A 15,822-nucleotide genomic window follows, 5' to 3' on the forward strand; every position below is an offset into this window, starting at 1 on the left:
TTGCAAGTTTCGACTATATTGTTGTAATATTGTTTGTTGGGTTAGTATAAATTTTTTATGTGTTCTTATTTCTATTATCATTAATGTTCATGTTGCAATAATTAACTTTTATGTCCGATGTATATAGTTGTTTATGTTTGTTACCGTTGGAGATGATAAATTATGTTGAAGTAATTAGATATTCAAATTTATGAGTCCTTACATATTAATTATTGTTGATGTTGTTTCTTTATGGAGTTTTTGGTTAATATGCATAATTTGAAGAGATATTGTTATTTTCCTATTGAAAGTACCTATGTATTTTGTATCTAAATATGTGTTTGAATGCGCATAACATTTTGGAAAATTACAACAAATTGTGGCATCAACACATAAACTTCAATTTGTTGTTTTTCATTTTTATGTTAAATTGTCCTTTAATTATGCGGTGGCGGTGAAAATAATTATAACAAAACATACGTTAAATAAATAATTTGTTGTTTATTATTTAATGATGTTGGCTTTGGTGATAAATAATTTATTGAAGTTTTAGTAAAAACATGACCACGAACTCTATCCAACTCGTCACCGCAAGAACATACAAGATTCGTTACCATTAATTTGTTGCAAAACTCAATGGTAATTGTAACATCCCGATTTTTATTATTAGTTTATAAATATTATTATTATGTGAATATTAGCGATATTAGTATTTATTTGTTTATTCGATGTGGTTGAATTGATGGGTTAGTTGATTTTTATTAGAATTGATGAGCAAAAGGGTATTTTTGGCAATTTAGGAGTGATGTGTATTTTTTTTGAAGTTATTAGAAAATAAAAGTTTTGAGGAATTAAGAGAATAAGGGTGTACGAGATTTAAGCGAAGTAATCGTGTATTGTTTTCTTTATGAAGAATGAATAGAGACCAAGTCTGTTAAGAGTTGTGATAACTAAGCCAAAATCAAGTTGATATATATAAGTTGTAGTCTTTGTGAATTAGGGTCAGAAAATCATTTGTAGCATTAGAGAATAGAGACAAGAGTATAGAAAAGAGGCAAGAGGTGAAGAGAAGATGATCTAGTGAGAAAGAAGAGGAGATCTTAAAGAATCAAGAGGAGAGGGAGACCCAAGCTTGAGCGGGGCTAGTATTCAAGAGTTAAGGGGGAGTTTTATTCATCATTGGGATTTTATGAGCAATTGGGTAGAGAAAAGGGTTTTGTGTGGTTATTGCAATTCTCATGTTTTATGGTGAAATAATGTTGAATTTGTGTTCTTGTATGTTGTGATTATGTGTATATGCTTATTTGAGAATCCATGTTGTTGTTATGTTAAAATCCATGTTAGATTATGTTGAATTGGTGTTTTTGAGTTTTATGATGAAATGAGTGGAAACCATGAAAATTGATGTATAAGTTGATGTTTTAAAAGTGTTATAAGTGCTTAATTTAAGTGTATTTGCCTTGTAAAATGTTTTTAATCACTTTGGGTATATCGGGGATCAAAATAAGTGATTTTGGGGTGATTATGATGCAATACCGAGGCCAAAACATGAGTTTAAGGAGTTTTCGCAGCGTTGGCGTTGCAACTCGGATGCTAGGCGGCCAATTAAAGAGAGTCAACACTAAGCACCCGATTACCGTGCATAGAACTAGCTATTTACTTTAAATTATGACATGAGCCCGTAAATTAAATTAATAGTTTAATTATGTGTGTTAAAATATGTATTTGATTCCCTCAAAAAAAAAAAAAATACTCCCTCCATTCCTTTTCTTTTGATGTTTTAGAGCTTAAACTTTATTCCAAAACTTTTGATATTTTAGAATTTTTAATATTTTTTATCCAATTTTACCCTTGTTGAAAAACACACTTTGAAAATTGGAAGTTTAAATAATAAATGCAATTTGTGTGGTGAGTTTCAATAATTAAGGAGATTAGAATTTTGAGGAAAAAGAAATCAAGGAGTAAGTAAGGGTATTTTAGTATAAACCATACAATTATTCCTATAATTTAATGATTGAGGAAAAAGAAATCAAGGAGTAAGTAAGGGTATTTTAGTATAAACCATACAATTATTCCTATAATTTAATGATTCCTTAATATTTGTGCAATCACCTAAAACATCAAAAGAAAAGGAATGGAGGGAGTATGTATTTGATATAATTAAATAAATTAATTGCGTTTTATAAAGGTATTGATTGTAAATGGTTTTTTTGAAAGATGATTGTAAATAGTTTTTGTTTTTCTTATAATCTTCGAGAGAATATTTTCTACAAAGGTTTTCCATAGTCAATGAACTAATGTTGATCAATCAATTTAGTGTATCACACTATTGTCTGAATGCCGTGTGCTTGCTGTAAAAAAAAAAAAAAAATTCCTTGTTTCAATCCATGTAAATCAATTATAGGTCAAATTATGATTCAGAACATTCACAGTGGCCTTTATTCGACCGTGGATTTCAATTTTGTTTCCCAACATCATTCATGAATAAATAGTGCCGCTGAATGAAATTGGTTGGAAGATTTTCCATTTTACTCAAAATAAGGGTATTGTATACAGCCGCAATTTTATTGTTAAATACTTCGATTAGCAAGAGTATCAAAGTTTAAATCAAGCAACAAACAGTGAAGAAAATAACAGTGGCCTGGCAGCACCAATATATCAAGGAGTAAGTGGAAATGATATACCTGTAATATGTTATTCAGCATTCAAAGATCCTCTTCCATTTTCTTTACATTAGTATACAGATCAGAAATTAACAAATTTCCGTGTATCAGAAATTCAACACAAGTATAAAACTGTAATCAAACTGAATTGAGCGGCTATTAATTAACAGTTATCAATCAACTGCAGATCTTCACGAAAAGAACAGCTTACGAAAACAAAGGTAGGGCGAGTCTACTTCTACGGTCATTCTTGTCATAAAAGAGATGATGACTCATTCAAACTCATAAGAGGCCCAATGTTTTCAATTGTTGAACATGCTCAATTGGGAGGGCTGGAGGAGACCAATCAGACCCTGTCATCTCTCCATCGACATCTTCAACAACATACTCCTATGATGAGAAGTAACAACAGTTTTAAAATCAACAATTCAAGACAATGGCAGAATATTTCAGGGCACCATGCAATTATTATTAAGGATAACTTGTCTCAAAATGTCTGTAATGCTCACTGGTCTATCATCGATAACTGCCCTCCCATGACTAAATTGTACCACAGGAAGAAATGGAAGAGCAATAGGGGAATGCACACTCACGTACTCATGAGGGGGATGTCACCAAGGATCAACTTTGGGAGTTGGTATCTAACAAACTTGCATATGCAGCAGATGGGACAGAATTGTTTCGGATAGTATGTAATAAGGGGAAATTTGGGGGACGAAATGAGGTACGAATGGGCTGAGTGAGAGTTTGGCTAGGAGTTAGCAGAACACTCAGGTCAGCTATATCTGAATATTAATAATATCAGACAGGGAGGCTTAATAAGAGAGATTGTGCTGTACAGCAAAACAGCCCCATACAGAACAATGCATGTGACCTAGAGTTACGCTAGTAGCTGAAATACATTTACTTTTGCAAAACCCATCAGAAATATCCTTTCAATCGAGATTTGAAGTGAATGCAAGTGTCTAAACAAGTCAGCTACAAAAGCAGAAAAGTTTTTGATTGAGATTCTTGGCTCTACCTTTACTAATTATATAGGATTTAAATTCTAAATAAACAAAGTGACGGATAACTGGGCTAATTGCATAAATGCATTAGGTATGAAGTTTGATTTATCAGCTGAGTTGCAGCAAGAACTAAATAACACACAATTGTAATGCACCAAAGACACAGTAAATGAGAAAGTAAACCAAACAAACCTTTGTTAACATCCTTTTAGCAAGTATGTGATAGTGACGTTGCCATATCCGTTGACCCACCATAGTTGCCACCAATACACTGTAAAATATCCCAATTACTGTAAAAAGTCCCAGAACAATCAAAGCCATTATGAATAGTAATGGTAGCCCTGCTTCCCCAGCACCTCCCAAACAACCACCACATTCTGTTGCCATGGTTCCACAGCCCTCAAAACATGCAGTGCAATCAGTCCACAAACAAAGAGTGCCTGGCAAATGACAGTCAGCACAAACTCTGCAACAACAGCATACACAAATAAATAAATTAAAACCTTGGTCATTAATCATCATTAGCATTCTGAATTTCAGACGTCAAACCAACAATAAGATGCATCACATATAAGCGAGCATGAATAAATTACCAGCTGAGTTTTATATTTATGTGAAAAAGATAAATCTTATGCATATAAAAAAGTCCAAAATTTAGACCAAAATAGACACCAAATACCATCTCCAATCATAGTTCTGGCATAATAAAATTAAATAAGAAAAAAATCGCTATAATCACTACCAGAACGACAAGCACTTTTATATTTTGAAGGGTGTTCACAAAATGTTTTAGTTGAAAAAACCCATTACAAAATGTAAGTGCAGTTACAACCGCTATTTTGTGCTAAAGCAATGAGAATGGTTAGTATACAATATCATCATCATTGGAAAAATTGTGTAGTGTACGCTAAAACCTGGTATTGCCATTATATATAATATAGTTAATACTGATACTATGAATAACGACGCTTCAAGCAGAGATGGCTAAGAGCAAACTTTTGTGTTTTTAACAGTGTCAAAGGCTGGTGAGCATGTAAAATCAGTGCTGTTACCCAGGTTGACAGCAACAAAGACATAATTCTCTACAAGGTTGAGCCAAATCATTGCGAACTCTTCGATCATAACAAGTAATGAAGCACCCAGAAAGGCCAAGCAAGGCAAAAAATAATAGGGCTCCTGCATTTGAAAATGCCAACATGAAATTCAGTAATTCATAACAAAACTGGTAACATTTTATATGTGGAAGGAGAAAACTCTGAACTTGGGGCAAGATGGAGAAAAGGAGAAAATTCCTGGATAAGAATATCATATAAGCATTTTGATGAATACATCTTTAATTGTCGTTTACCGCATATATAATAGAAGCTCAGTGCACTATCAAAACCCCAGAGAATACGAAGCCAACTTTGCTGGTAACCATCTATTAGATAAACCAAATATGCCAGTGAGGTAATAATCTGCATAAAAAGGAAAAAAAGCCCTGAATTAGATAATCTATATACATTTATACATTACAATCGGATAAGTATGTAGATGGCCAGATGGATGGAAACAGTTAACCTACAAGCTGGACAGCCAGAAAAATAGACAAAATATCTCTGGTGACGAAAAAACGAAATTTCAAGGTTCTCCATTTCCTATCAGCAGCAACATGAACACGCAAATGATATGGAGCCTTGCAGGTAGTGCAGTGAGCAAATGCAAATCCTTCCTGCAAAGTACACCATTTAACACATACAACGCTTAGCAGACTATAAAGTGGGTTGGGCTTCAAAAACTAAACTTTAGGCAGATTATAAAACTGATTGTTATGCAGATGCTTGTATATAATACAGAATATCCAGGTTATAAAATTGAAAACACAAATTACCAAAAATAAAGAAGGTAAACATGTAAAACCTTTCTTTGACTGAAATGAGCAAGGTATAGACAGGGGAAGTTGAGATCCTCTACAATTCGTTTGGAGAGCTCTATTTAGGAGAGAGATAGACACAAATGAGAGGTTGTGCCTATCTCTGTCCTAAATGGATCTTTCGATTTCTTTTGAGAAATGGAGAGGATCTCAACTTAACCATGGGATAGAGAGATAACTGAAGGGTAAAAATCAATAAAAATCCTTTGCAGTGTCATGATATTCAACGAATTACGGGCTAATACACATCGATTGGAAAATATTATGAGATTGAGATCAACATGTAATAACTTAATATACATCATTGTTTAATTAATCAGTGGAATAAAAACACTTGTTGACCACTAAGCAAGGCTTCCAGTCAGTTTAAGATACTGACTTTATGTTTTCCACCCTTCCTAGTTCCTAGTAATAATTAATCAGGAATCATCGCTTATAAAAGTTGTTCTTATACTATGATGGATTGATGTATATAAATTTCTCGTCGTTTGGCAAAAGAACAATACATTGTTTGAAAACATCGACAGTAATAGTGATCAAAACAAACTTACCTTGACAGATCGCCAATGATCCAAACACTCTCGATGAACATATTTTGAAGTACCTTTGCACTTACAAGGAGCTATGAAATCCCTACCTGAGAAGGAAACAAAACGGTATGTGTTAAATTAAACGATATATCATGCACAGCTCTGGCATGAAGTGTGTCCCGATGTCCGAAACTCGTCAGACAACTGTCCCCAAAAAAAAAAAAAAAATTGCTTCTGACAGACTTTTACACTCCTTAGACACTTCTATAGGGCTTAAAGAAGTGTCGTAGTAGTGATGATCAATGAATGGATTGAAGACATTAAATTTGATAATGTCATTTTTAACTTTTCCGGTATAGTAGATGGATGAATGACTCAATTTAGATGTACATCTATATTTTGCTTAAGAACTTCTATAGATGATGTTCTTATTTTATTTAACTATAGTAAATAAATAAATATGTATCCATCGGTGTTGGTGTCCTATATTTTTAAAAAGGTTAATAGTGTTTTACCCCTGTAATATAGGTCATTTCTGAGTTACCTCTGTAAAAAAATTTGTTTAGATTATTACTTGTAATTTGAAGATGATTTGGTTTTGGACCTTCAATGCATCAAATTACAAAATTTATGGTACTTTCGCCCCTTGTGGTTTGAGCCAATTTCGGTTTACAGGGAGGTAAAGCACTATTAACCCTTTTTAAAATAAGCGGTGTTGACATGTCCATGTCGAAGTTCATGCTTCATAGCTCAACGGTGAGTCACATAATCGTAGCTCCAAAATATGAAATTCTACTGTATAATTTCTACACATGGAATAAAAAACAGACCCAAGCACCACTCAACACATACTCCTTCTAGGTAAAAATAACTACTTTCACACTTCTTAAAGATGATTCTTGGGTACATTTAATTTTCTCGATTTCATGTAAAAATAAAAAATAAAATACATTTACTGACGTACCCCTGCTGGACTATTATTTCCGATAACCGTTGGTCCCTCCTTGCGACTATTGCTATATATACCTCCCTATAAACAATTATTTCAATATACACACCCCATAAAAAAATTGGCCCCCTGAACCTACTTCACTGTCACTTCACCCTCTCACAAAGCCATACCTGAACTAATTATAACGGTCATCTCCTAACAACATTAGTTTAAGGGAACTATCGGAATAATAATAGTTATTAAACCATTTGCTTATATTTGAGTCCAACAATTCAAATCAAAGCCCAATCAATGATCAAGATATTGTATACTTATGTGAAATCAAACAATATTCATTAGTACTTTTCTGTATAACTGAAATAAAAATCAGCAGAATTTAGGAAATAAAAAAACATGCTTCAACATCACAATTCAAGTCATATCTAAGTAGTAGAATTTACGCTAACCTAACAAAATGAAATTCGAAAGTTGAAAAGGGAAAATGTTGAAATTGAAATTACCATCAGTTTCGAGACAAATCCGGCACTGGATTTGTTCGGAAGGACCAGCTTCGAGGTCGATCGAGGAAGGATCGACGGGAGGAAGAGGTGGGACGAGAGGTGAGGTGTCTGATTCTGAGTGATCGGCCATTGAAATTGAGCGGGGGAGGGTAGAAATGTCACATATGAGAGATTCAATCAAGAATTATGAATTTGATTAGAGGAAGAGAAGAAGAATTTCACTGTCCTTCTTCCTCCTTCTACCTCTACCTATCTTTCTTTCTATTCAACTCTGAACTGTGATTAATTAATCTACACTTTCACACACAGGTTATTTATTTCTCTTTTTGACTTTTACTGCTTTCCTTTTTTATTACAAACGGTGAAATGGGTTAATTCCAAAAACTAACCGTGGCAAATAGCCAAACAACATACTACCTCACTTCCATATTTTTTCTGTCAGCCACCTTAGAAAAACAAAATACTTCCTTGATCACAAATGAATTATTTGTTCATTTCACACCTATTATTAAGAAAAAATGTATAAATAAAAGAGAAAAAATAATAATTTTAAGTGCTCTTGTAACATATTGGTGCAAAATGAAAGCTATTGAATTGAAAGCGATGGCGGAGCCGGAACAAAAAATTATGGGGTGGCCGCAACTCTTTACAAAAATAAAAAATAAAAAATCTCCTTTTGTTTTGATTAGGGTTATGTAAAAATTGAAATTGAAAACAAAATCAAAAATCAAATTCATTAACAAACAAAAAGAAATTGAAGCACTATCATTACTAACGAGATGAAGAATCAAATTCGTAGATACACTTACATTTTTAGGGTTTGTAGAGAGATTGAGACCAATGAAACTTTGATTACGGAGATTGATGCAGAGAGTAGATGTCGGTGGCGGTGGGTGTCGGTGGTGGGATTACCGGTGGCGGTTGGTGAGGGTGGTGGTGGGTGATGTACCGATGTTGTGTTATGATGCAAGGGAGAAGAGAAAGCGCGTTTCTTTTCTTTCCCGCTCACGTTACGGAGGAAAAATTGGAGTGAAAGTGGTATAGTTGGCTAGTGGCATATGGTAGTAACATTAAAATTACCGCAAGGGTATTATGGTATTTTCACGGAATAAATGGGTAGACCATGGCCTACCCCTGGCCCCGGTGTAGCTCCACCATCGATTGAAAGTGATGAAATTAATATTAATTATAGTGTATAATTGAAAAAAATAATTAGTATTATATTGAAAAGTGAAACATATCGATTATTTTAAGACAATTTTTTATACAAATTGGTTTATCTTCGGCAACAATTAACCGTCATTCGAAAGACTTTTAAATTGGTTTAACCGATTTAAAAAATAATTAAACCGCTTTAAAAAGTGTCGAACGACCCTTAACCACGGCTAGAGAGACAAATGATGCTTAACTATCGTTGGAGAAGTGAACCACGTACAAACGATGCTTAACTATCGTTGGAGAAGTGAACCATAGACAAACGACGTTTAACTACCATTGGAGAAGCGAACCACATGTACGAGAAATTTTTTAAAAAAATTGTGAAGTGAGAAGAGAATTTGGGCTTGGACAATGAAGTTAATTGGGCTTTCTATCTGGTGTATTTCTAATCTTTAATCAATTTTGAGCCTCCTTTCATGTCTCTTAGACCCCTCAAAAATTCAAAAGATAATTTTTGAAGGACATTTTTTTAATTTTAACACATTCGAGAAGATAACTCGTAGAGAATTTTTATTTTTTTAAATAATGAGGGGCCTAAAAATCCTCTTGGTCTTTTATTCTTTGGTCACTACTACTTATTAGTCATTTATTTATGTACTTATATTATTACACTTTATATTTTATGTAAGCTAAGTAGGGTTCAAGTCCACCGTAGAAGTTCTTGCGGTGACTCGGATAGTCCCAAAGCACTCTCTCGGCACTAAATCAATATATAAGCTAAGTAGGGTGCAAGTCCACCGTAGAAGTTCTTGCGGCCGACTCGGATAGTCCCAAAGCACTCTCTCGGCACTAAATCAAAACACAAAACCTCTCAGATCTTTCGAGATTGGCTCGATACTATGAATACAAGATCCAAAAATGGTGTTATCAAAAGCAATCCCAAATATTGTGATTAAAGGATTAGGAATGTTTGATACTCATAGATTTTGCATAACAGATGCTATATCTGATATGAATTCTTTAGGGGTATGTGCAGCCCTATGCTTTTCATAGCAGGCTACACTTTGTTTTTGTTGATATAGGGTAGCATTTGGCTTCCTTTCTCTCTTTTGTGTAAACGGGTTCATGCATTAATCCTGGTTTGCTTTTTATTTTCTTTGCTTTGATCTAAAAAAGGTAATTAGAGTGAACTATCCACTAAGAACTTTGATTAAGAAAATAAAAAAATAAATTGTCTATTACTAAAATTTTATGTCTACCATAAAAGTGTAATATTATTATGTGTGTCCCGTAAGCACATTTCGGTTGGTAGCCGCAGAGATAATATTATGCGGGGGTCGATATTCGAACTCCAAACTCTCCACTTATCATATTTAAAATGTGTGAATCGCTATAAAGAATAATCTTATTTCGAATAGTTTAAAAGCTATCTTATAGTTTACATTGGAATTAACTGATTGATAAGTTGCCTTATAGTTGACATCTGTTGCAGATCATCTTATTCTTATCACTTGTCCCCTTTTTTATTTTCAGAGTATTGCTCCATAGAGAAAGGAGTGAGGCATATATCTCTAGTTGTAATATTAGAATTTGAGATTTTTTAAGAAGGGGAATCCGTAAGATATGGATATATTGGTGTGTGTGTGTGTGTTTTATTGATATTTTAAATATGTACTCTTTGTTATCTTTGTTTTTCTTCCTTAATTTTGATACATGATTATGCAGTAGAATATTCCCAATCCATTAACGTTGCCCCGTCCATTTCAAGTGACTCTCCTCTACATGATTCCACGATACCCTGCAAATTGTCAATTTTCATTGCTTTGTTACAACGCACGAGAGAGAGAGAGATATTAAAGTGGGAATAGGAGCAAGATATAAAACATAGTTTTTCTTTTACCAAGTAGTTAGTTTCTATAGACTATAATTCATCTTTTAATGTGAATAAATCGTGTGTTTAGGGTTTGAACCCCTATATATTACAATGCATTATTCATACGGGCGGATCCATGTTGGGGCAATGTGGAGCTATAGCTCCACATGCTTTTTCCTTTTTTTTTTATAATAGATAAAACGCAACGGTAGAATACTTAACTTTTACGGTGTGTTTCATGCTTGAGTCCTGCAAAGTCATTTGCGGCGTTTGATGTAAACAAGTTATTGAGGATTATTGAGTTTTATCCAAATGATTTTATAGGAGTACGGATCAGCTCCGGTCCTTTTAATCCATTTATTGTCCGGTACTTTGAACTGATTGAAGACAAGTGGCAAAAACAATTTCAATGGCTCGGCATTTTAAATTTGCAAATTAAGTTATTTTTAATTAAAAAAATAAAAAACGATTTCTCTTCTCCTCTACGTCGAAAATAGTAAACGATTTCTCTTCTCCTCTCCGTCCAAACAAAACACGCTTAATCTCTGCGACACATTCACCACTACTGCCCCTTTTTGATGAATTTTTGAATGCATGGAACTCTTTACTTGTTGAGCCTAATGTTTTGGAAGGTTCATGGTTGCATATGATTTTTCGATTTAAGGAAAAATGGGCATGGACTTATGTTCGGAAAACATTCACTTTGCGGGTATGAGATCTACGCAATTAAGTGAAAGCTTTAATGCCGATTTGAAAAACCATTTGAAGTCGATTTAAATTTAGTACAATTTTTTACACACTTTAAAAGGGTTGTCAATGGTAAACGGAACAATGAGTCGAAGTCGAATATGAGTCAAGATATAAGCTACCTAGATTGAAAATGAAGAAGGCTCGAATGCTCGTCCAAGCCGGAAATGTTTACACCCCAAAAATATTTGAGGAATTCCAAGAGGAATACGAGGAATATCAAGACACTTGCATAAAGGTGTTGAAAGAAGGTTTGTATGCCGTCACAAATTATGATAATGTAAAAGAGAAGACAAGGTTATGGGAAATCCTACGGAACAAAAAGTTTCTTGCGATTGTCGTAAATTTGAGACACACGGCATCTTATGTAGTCATGCTTTGAAAGTGTTGGATGTCATGAATATTAAGTTAATTCCCGAACACCGTATACTAAAGCGATGGACAAGAGAGGCAAGGTTGGGAAGTAATCAAGATTGGAAAGGGATGCATGTTGAACTAGACATGAAAGCCCATTTCATGAAGCGGTACAGTGAGTTATGTCCTCCAATGATTAAATTGGCCAACAGAGCTTCAGAATCTCATGAAACGTACACTTTTTGTCCAAAGTTTATGAAGAGTCCATCAAAATAGTTGAAGATATGTTGGCCAAAAAATGTGTGGATGGAGAATCAAGTGGAATGGTTCAGGTAACCATATCAATTGGAAATGATAAAACTCACAACAGCGTGGAAACCGTTGTCAAGGCAAAAGGCATAAAGAAGCCAGATTGTTCACGTTCCACTAAAAAACGAGCTAAATCTTGGATTGAGAAAGAAGCTAAAAAGAGAAACAAATACATTCAGTCCCAAAAAAGAAAAAATCACAGGAAAAACAGTCGTTAGCGGTAAGTTTTTTTTCTTTCTTTACTTATCAATGTTTTAAATTTTGTTTAACTATATCATTCATTTCACTTTTCTTATATTAAGCAGCAACCACTTGACCTCAATTCAATTTCTCTCAATGGAACTCATCATCAAGCTTCAATTCAAGGGACACAATCAAGTCAAGCTGACAATGGAATTCTATGTCAAACAGCAATCCAAGGGACACAATCAAGCAAAGTTGATAATGGAGCCCAATGTCAAGCTACAATCCAAGGGGCACAATGAAGAAAAATGACACATTGAGAATTCATTACTTCTCTTAGACATATAATGTCTAAGTATTTTGATGTATTTGATGGGAAACATATTTTGTAATATGACAATCTCTTGTTTGTGTTTTGGTTTCACAACTCCTTTAACTGGTTTACTTGTTTATGGTTTTACTAGTTTTTTGAATTATAACAATGAGTCACTTGAAGTTGTTTATGTTAGTTTTTTTGAATTACATGTTTGTATTATGAGTGGGCAGTGAATATGTTGCTGTCATGACAGTATAGCTCCTATTCCTGCTGCTTTTTTTCTGGTGCGGCACCTATTGCTGCTGCTGTTTGTCTGTTTCATCTGGCCGCTTCAGGTGCTTGGGGGTTTCAGCAGGTTGTGGCATAGTTATTGATATGAATTATGGTGGTTTCTATTGGATTTCAGTGTCATACCTTACACTATTTCGCTTCGTTTCGTTAGTAGGGCTGTTTGGCAATCTCTTGTTTGTGTTTGGTTTCACAACTCCTTTAGAAGTTACTTGAAGGCAAATAGATTGCAACATACTCTTTTATACAAGTTACTTGAAGTTGATTCAAACAACTTTGGTAATACAATATATTACATAGAACAAAAGGTTGATATCACATGAAACTTGTATCAGTAACAGAATTTTTATAACAGATTTTTATAACAAATTTTTTTAAATATCAAGAGCAGAATTTTAGTTGATACCACATGAAACTTGTATCCATAACAGAATTTTTATATGTCAGCAGCCGAAGTTTTAGAGTGATATTTTTGGCCAATTTTTTTTTACTGCAATGAAACATAGCAGAATTTTTAGAACAGATTTTTTAAAGATCAAGAGCTGAATTTTAGTTGATACCACATGGAACTTGTATCAGCAACAGAATTTTTTACTGCAATGTAACATCAACAGAATTTTTACAGCAATGATGGCTTACATGAGGCACAAGCATATCTGAAGCCTGAAAGGATTATTTTTGGGTGAAATTCAATACTAACACTCTTTAAACACCACCAAACAAACAATCTTTAATTTAATCACCACCAAACACGCTCTCATCGATTTCAATCGTCTCCATGAATCTTCAATTCGGTCCTAACACTGTAAAAAGGAGGAAATAGCGAAGATGACGGTGAGTCAGACAGGGAAACCGGAAATCGCGGCGGAACACTGTTGAAATGCATAAGAGAGAGAAGAACGACGGCGTACTAACGAAGAAGATGAAGTAGAGGAGAGGGGCGGAGAGGAGTGACGACGGAGAGGAGTGACGGCGGAGGGCGGAAGCTTGCACTGTTTCTCGTTGATTTATTTTTGTTTTTGTCAAAGCAAAAACTGATTTTGTTTTTAAAATCTAATCCGTTGAAATTTGACCCTGCCACATGTCACACATTGGTTACATTAACAGGAAACTGGAGCAATTTGGTAATGGAGCAGATCTGCACTCATTTTATAGATGTGCCGAAAGTGGCGTTACACACTCAACTTAAGAATTATGTTACAAATGTTCGATCTGGCCAAAATTTCTTTAAATTGAAAGGGCTTTTGCCTTTTTGTAGGAATACCTCAGACTCATATCCAAGGAAGCTTACCACAAGCACCCCACCCCATACGACTAGTTGGGGTTCACCTTTTTAATCAAACAAAGTCAGTATAAGTAGTAGGGGGCTTCATAGCTACTTTCATAGCTTCATAGCAAAATCTTTGTGCAAAACTTGTGGAAACAAATAAGTGCAACACATTTGCTATGATTTATAAACTTTTGAAGTTGGCTTTGCTCTTGCGTAGCTTATTGTAAGTGTTGAACATGTTTTTTCGGATATGAAAGTTGTGAAGAGTAACCTATGTAACAAAATGGGTGATCAGTGACTAAATGACCGTCTTGTAACTTATATATAGAAAAAGATGTTCTTTTAACAATTAGCAATGACGTCATTTTAACTCATTTTCAACAAATGAATAGTAAAAGGATTTTCATTGTAATGTATTGTATCAAACAATATTATTTCTTATTTTTAATATAGTTTGCATTATTGTTTCTTTGAAATTTTACTCACATGTATCTAAAGTCTGGATCCGCCCCCGATAGCAAATTGAACTATTCTCACGGAAAGAATACGTTTTTTATTTTAATGTAAACACTAGTCTACATCTACATCTACATTACATACAATTGTTGAGCAAAAAAGTGGTATGGCTAATGTGCACCGAAAAAAGTAAACAAAATAGATTGACTGACGCAAGAGAAAGCATCATAGAATATCTCTATCTCTTTCTTTCTTTTATTAGAAACATGATTTCATCCATTATTTCATGCATGCACAACATTAATTTGATTACACCAACATCTATCTATCTCTTTCTTTCTTTTATTAGTACATGTATAATTAGTACATGTAAATGTAACGTAATGATCGAACCATCAAAAGTATGTATAGTATTCTCTTTCATTTTGTTCTTATTTTTAATTATAAATAAATTCCTTCCCCGCACCCTGTCCCCTGTTTGCCGAAAACATACGCTTTGGACTTGCAACTTGGGATCAATTTGAATTGCAAGAATTTTGAGACCCCAATAACCATTCTAAGTGCCAACCCACTTTGGATTGCAACTAAGAATAAAAAATAATAAAATATGACAATGGAAGCTTGCTTGCCGTATCATTTCCTTTAATAATTATTAAAACCAATACATAGAGGGAATATGAAAAGGAGAATCACTAATGTGTCGACCAACCATTTCCTAATGCACCCACTACCATCATTGTAGCTTTATACATACTATATCATTGACACCAAGACCTAACTAATTAAACTTATCCAGCTTTTTAAAAATTATTTAATGCGTCTTTTTATCTTAAGTAAGTACACAATCCAATCTAATCCATATATATCTATATCCATTTTTATGATTTTTATATATTGCTTATCGATTAGGCATTTTTATTTTTATTTACCAATATGTTGCTTTTCATTTAGACTTGCGCATTGGTGACGCTATTGTATTTTGCAGTCACATGAGTTGTAGTTGTCCCTCGCAGGTACACTAGTCACCTCTTACATATATATATGCTTCATCGTTTGTTGTCTTTGGCTTTTCACATACACCTATGGTTCATTCGTTCAAATAGTTTTTTAATTAGAAATAATAACGGCGCCCCGCAAGTGTCAAGAATATTATTAATTAATATTAATAATCATTATACAGACGAAGGAATGGGGTAGATCACGAAAGGAAAATGATAGATACAGTGACGAAGGAATGGGGTAGATCACGAAAGGAAAATGACAAAATTTATCAAGAAAATTTTAAGATAGTGTATTTGCTAACACCTTTCCTTAATTACACACCA

At 33.9% G+C, this 15,822-nt stretch overlaps 1 protein-coding gene and 1 pseudogene across 2 annotated transcripts; one reads left to right on the forward strand and one right to left on the reverse strand.

The window, feature by feature from the left end:
• Nucleotides 1–2,635: 2,635 nt before the first annotated feature.
• Nucleotides 2,636–7,831, reverse strand: LOC146941086 (RING/FYVE/PHD zinc finger superfamily protein). Its single transcript, XM_085754874.1, has 7 exons — nt 7,544–7,831; nt 6,113–6,198; nt 5,214–5,360; nt 4,998–5,106; nt 4,702–4,825; nt 3,842–4,115; nt 2,636–3,032 (listed from the first exon to the last, which is right to left on the reverse strand). Exons 1-7 carry the CDS (start codon nt 7,671–7,673, stop codon nt 2,925–2,927), a joined length of 978 nt encoding a protein of 325 aa, XP_085611000.1. The 5' UTR covers nt 7,674–7,831; the 3' UTR covers nt 2,636–2,924.
• Nucleotides 7,832–8,655: 824 nt separating this feature from the next.
• LOC146941087 (protein FAR-RED ELONGATED HYPOCOTYL 3-like) lies at nt 8,656–12,670 on the forward strand (annotated as a pseudogene). Its single transcript, XR_015030027.1, has 3 exons — nt 8,656–8,710; nt 11,072–12,204; nt 12,290–12,670. The product of XR_015030027.1 is annotated as a protein FAR-RED ELONGATED HYPOCOTYL 3-like (transcript).
• Nucleotides 12,671–15,822: the final 3,152 nt, after the last annotated feature.

The sequence above is a fragment of the Medicago sativa genome, chromosome 3 (assembly GCF_051527215.1).
Source record: "Medicago sativa cultivar Bolivia chromosome 3, Bolivia_mono, whole genome shotgun sequence".
In the NCBI taxonomy this organism is placed as follows: domain Eukaryota; kingdom Viridiplantae; phylum Streptophyta; class Magnoliopsida; order Fabales; family Fabaceae; genus Medicago; species Medicago sativa.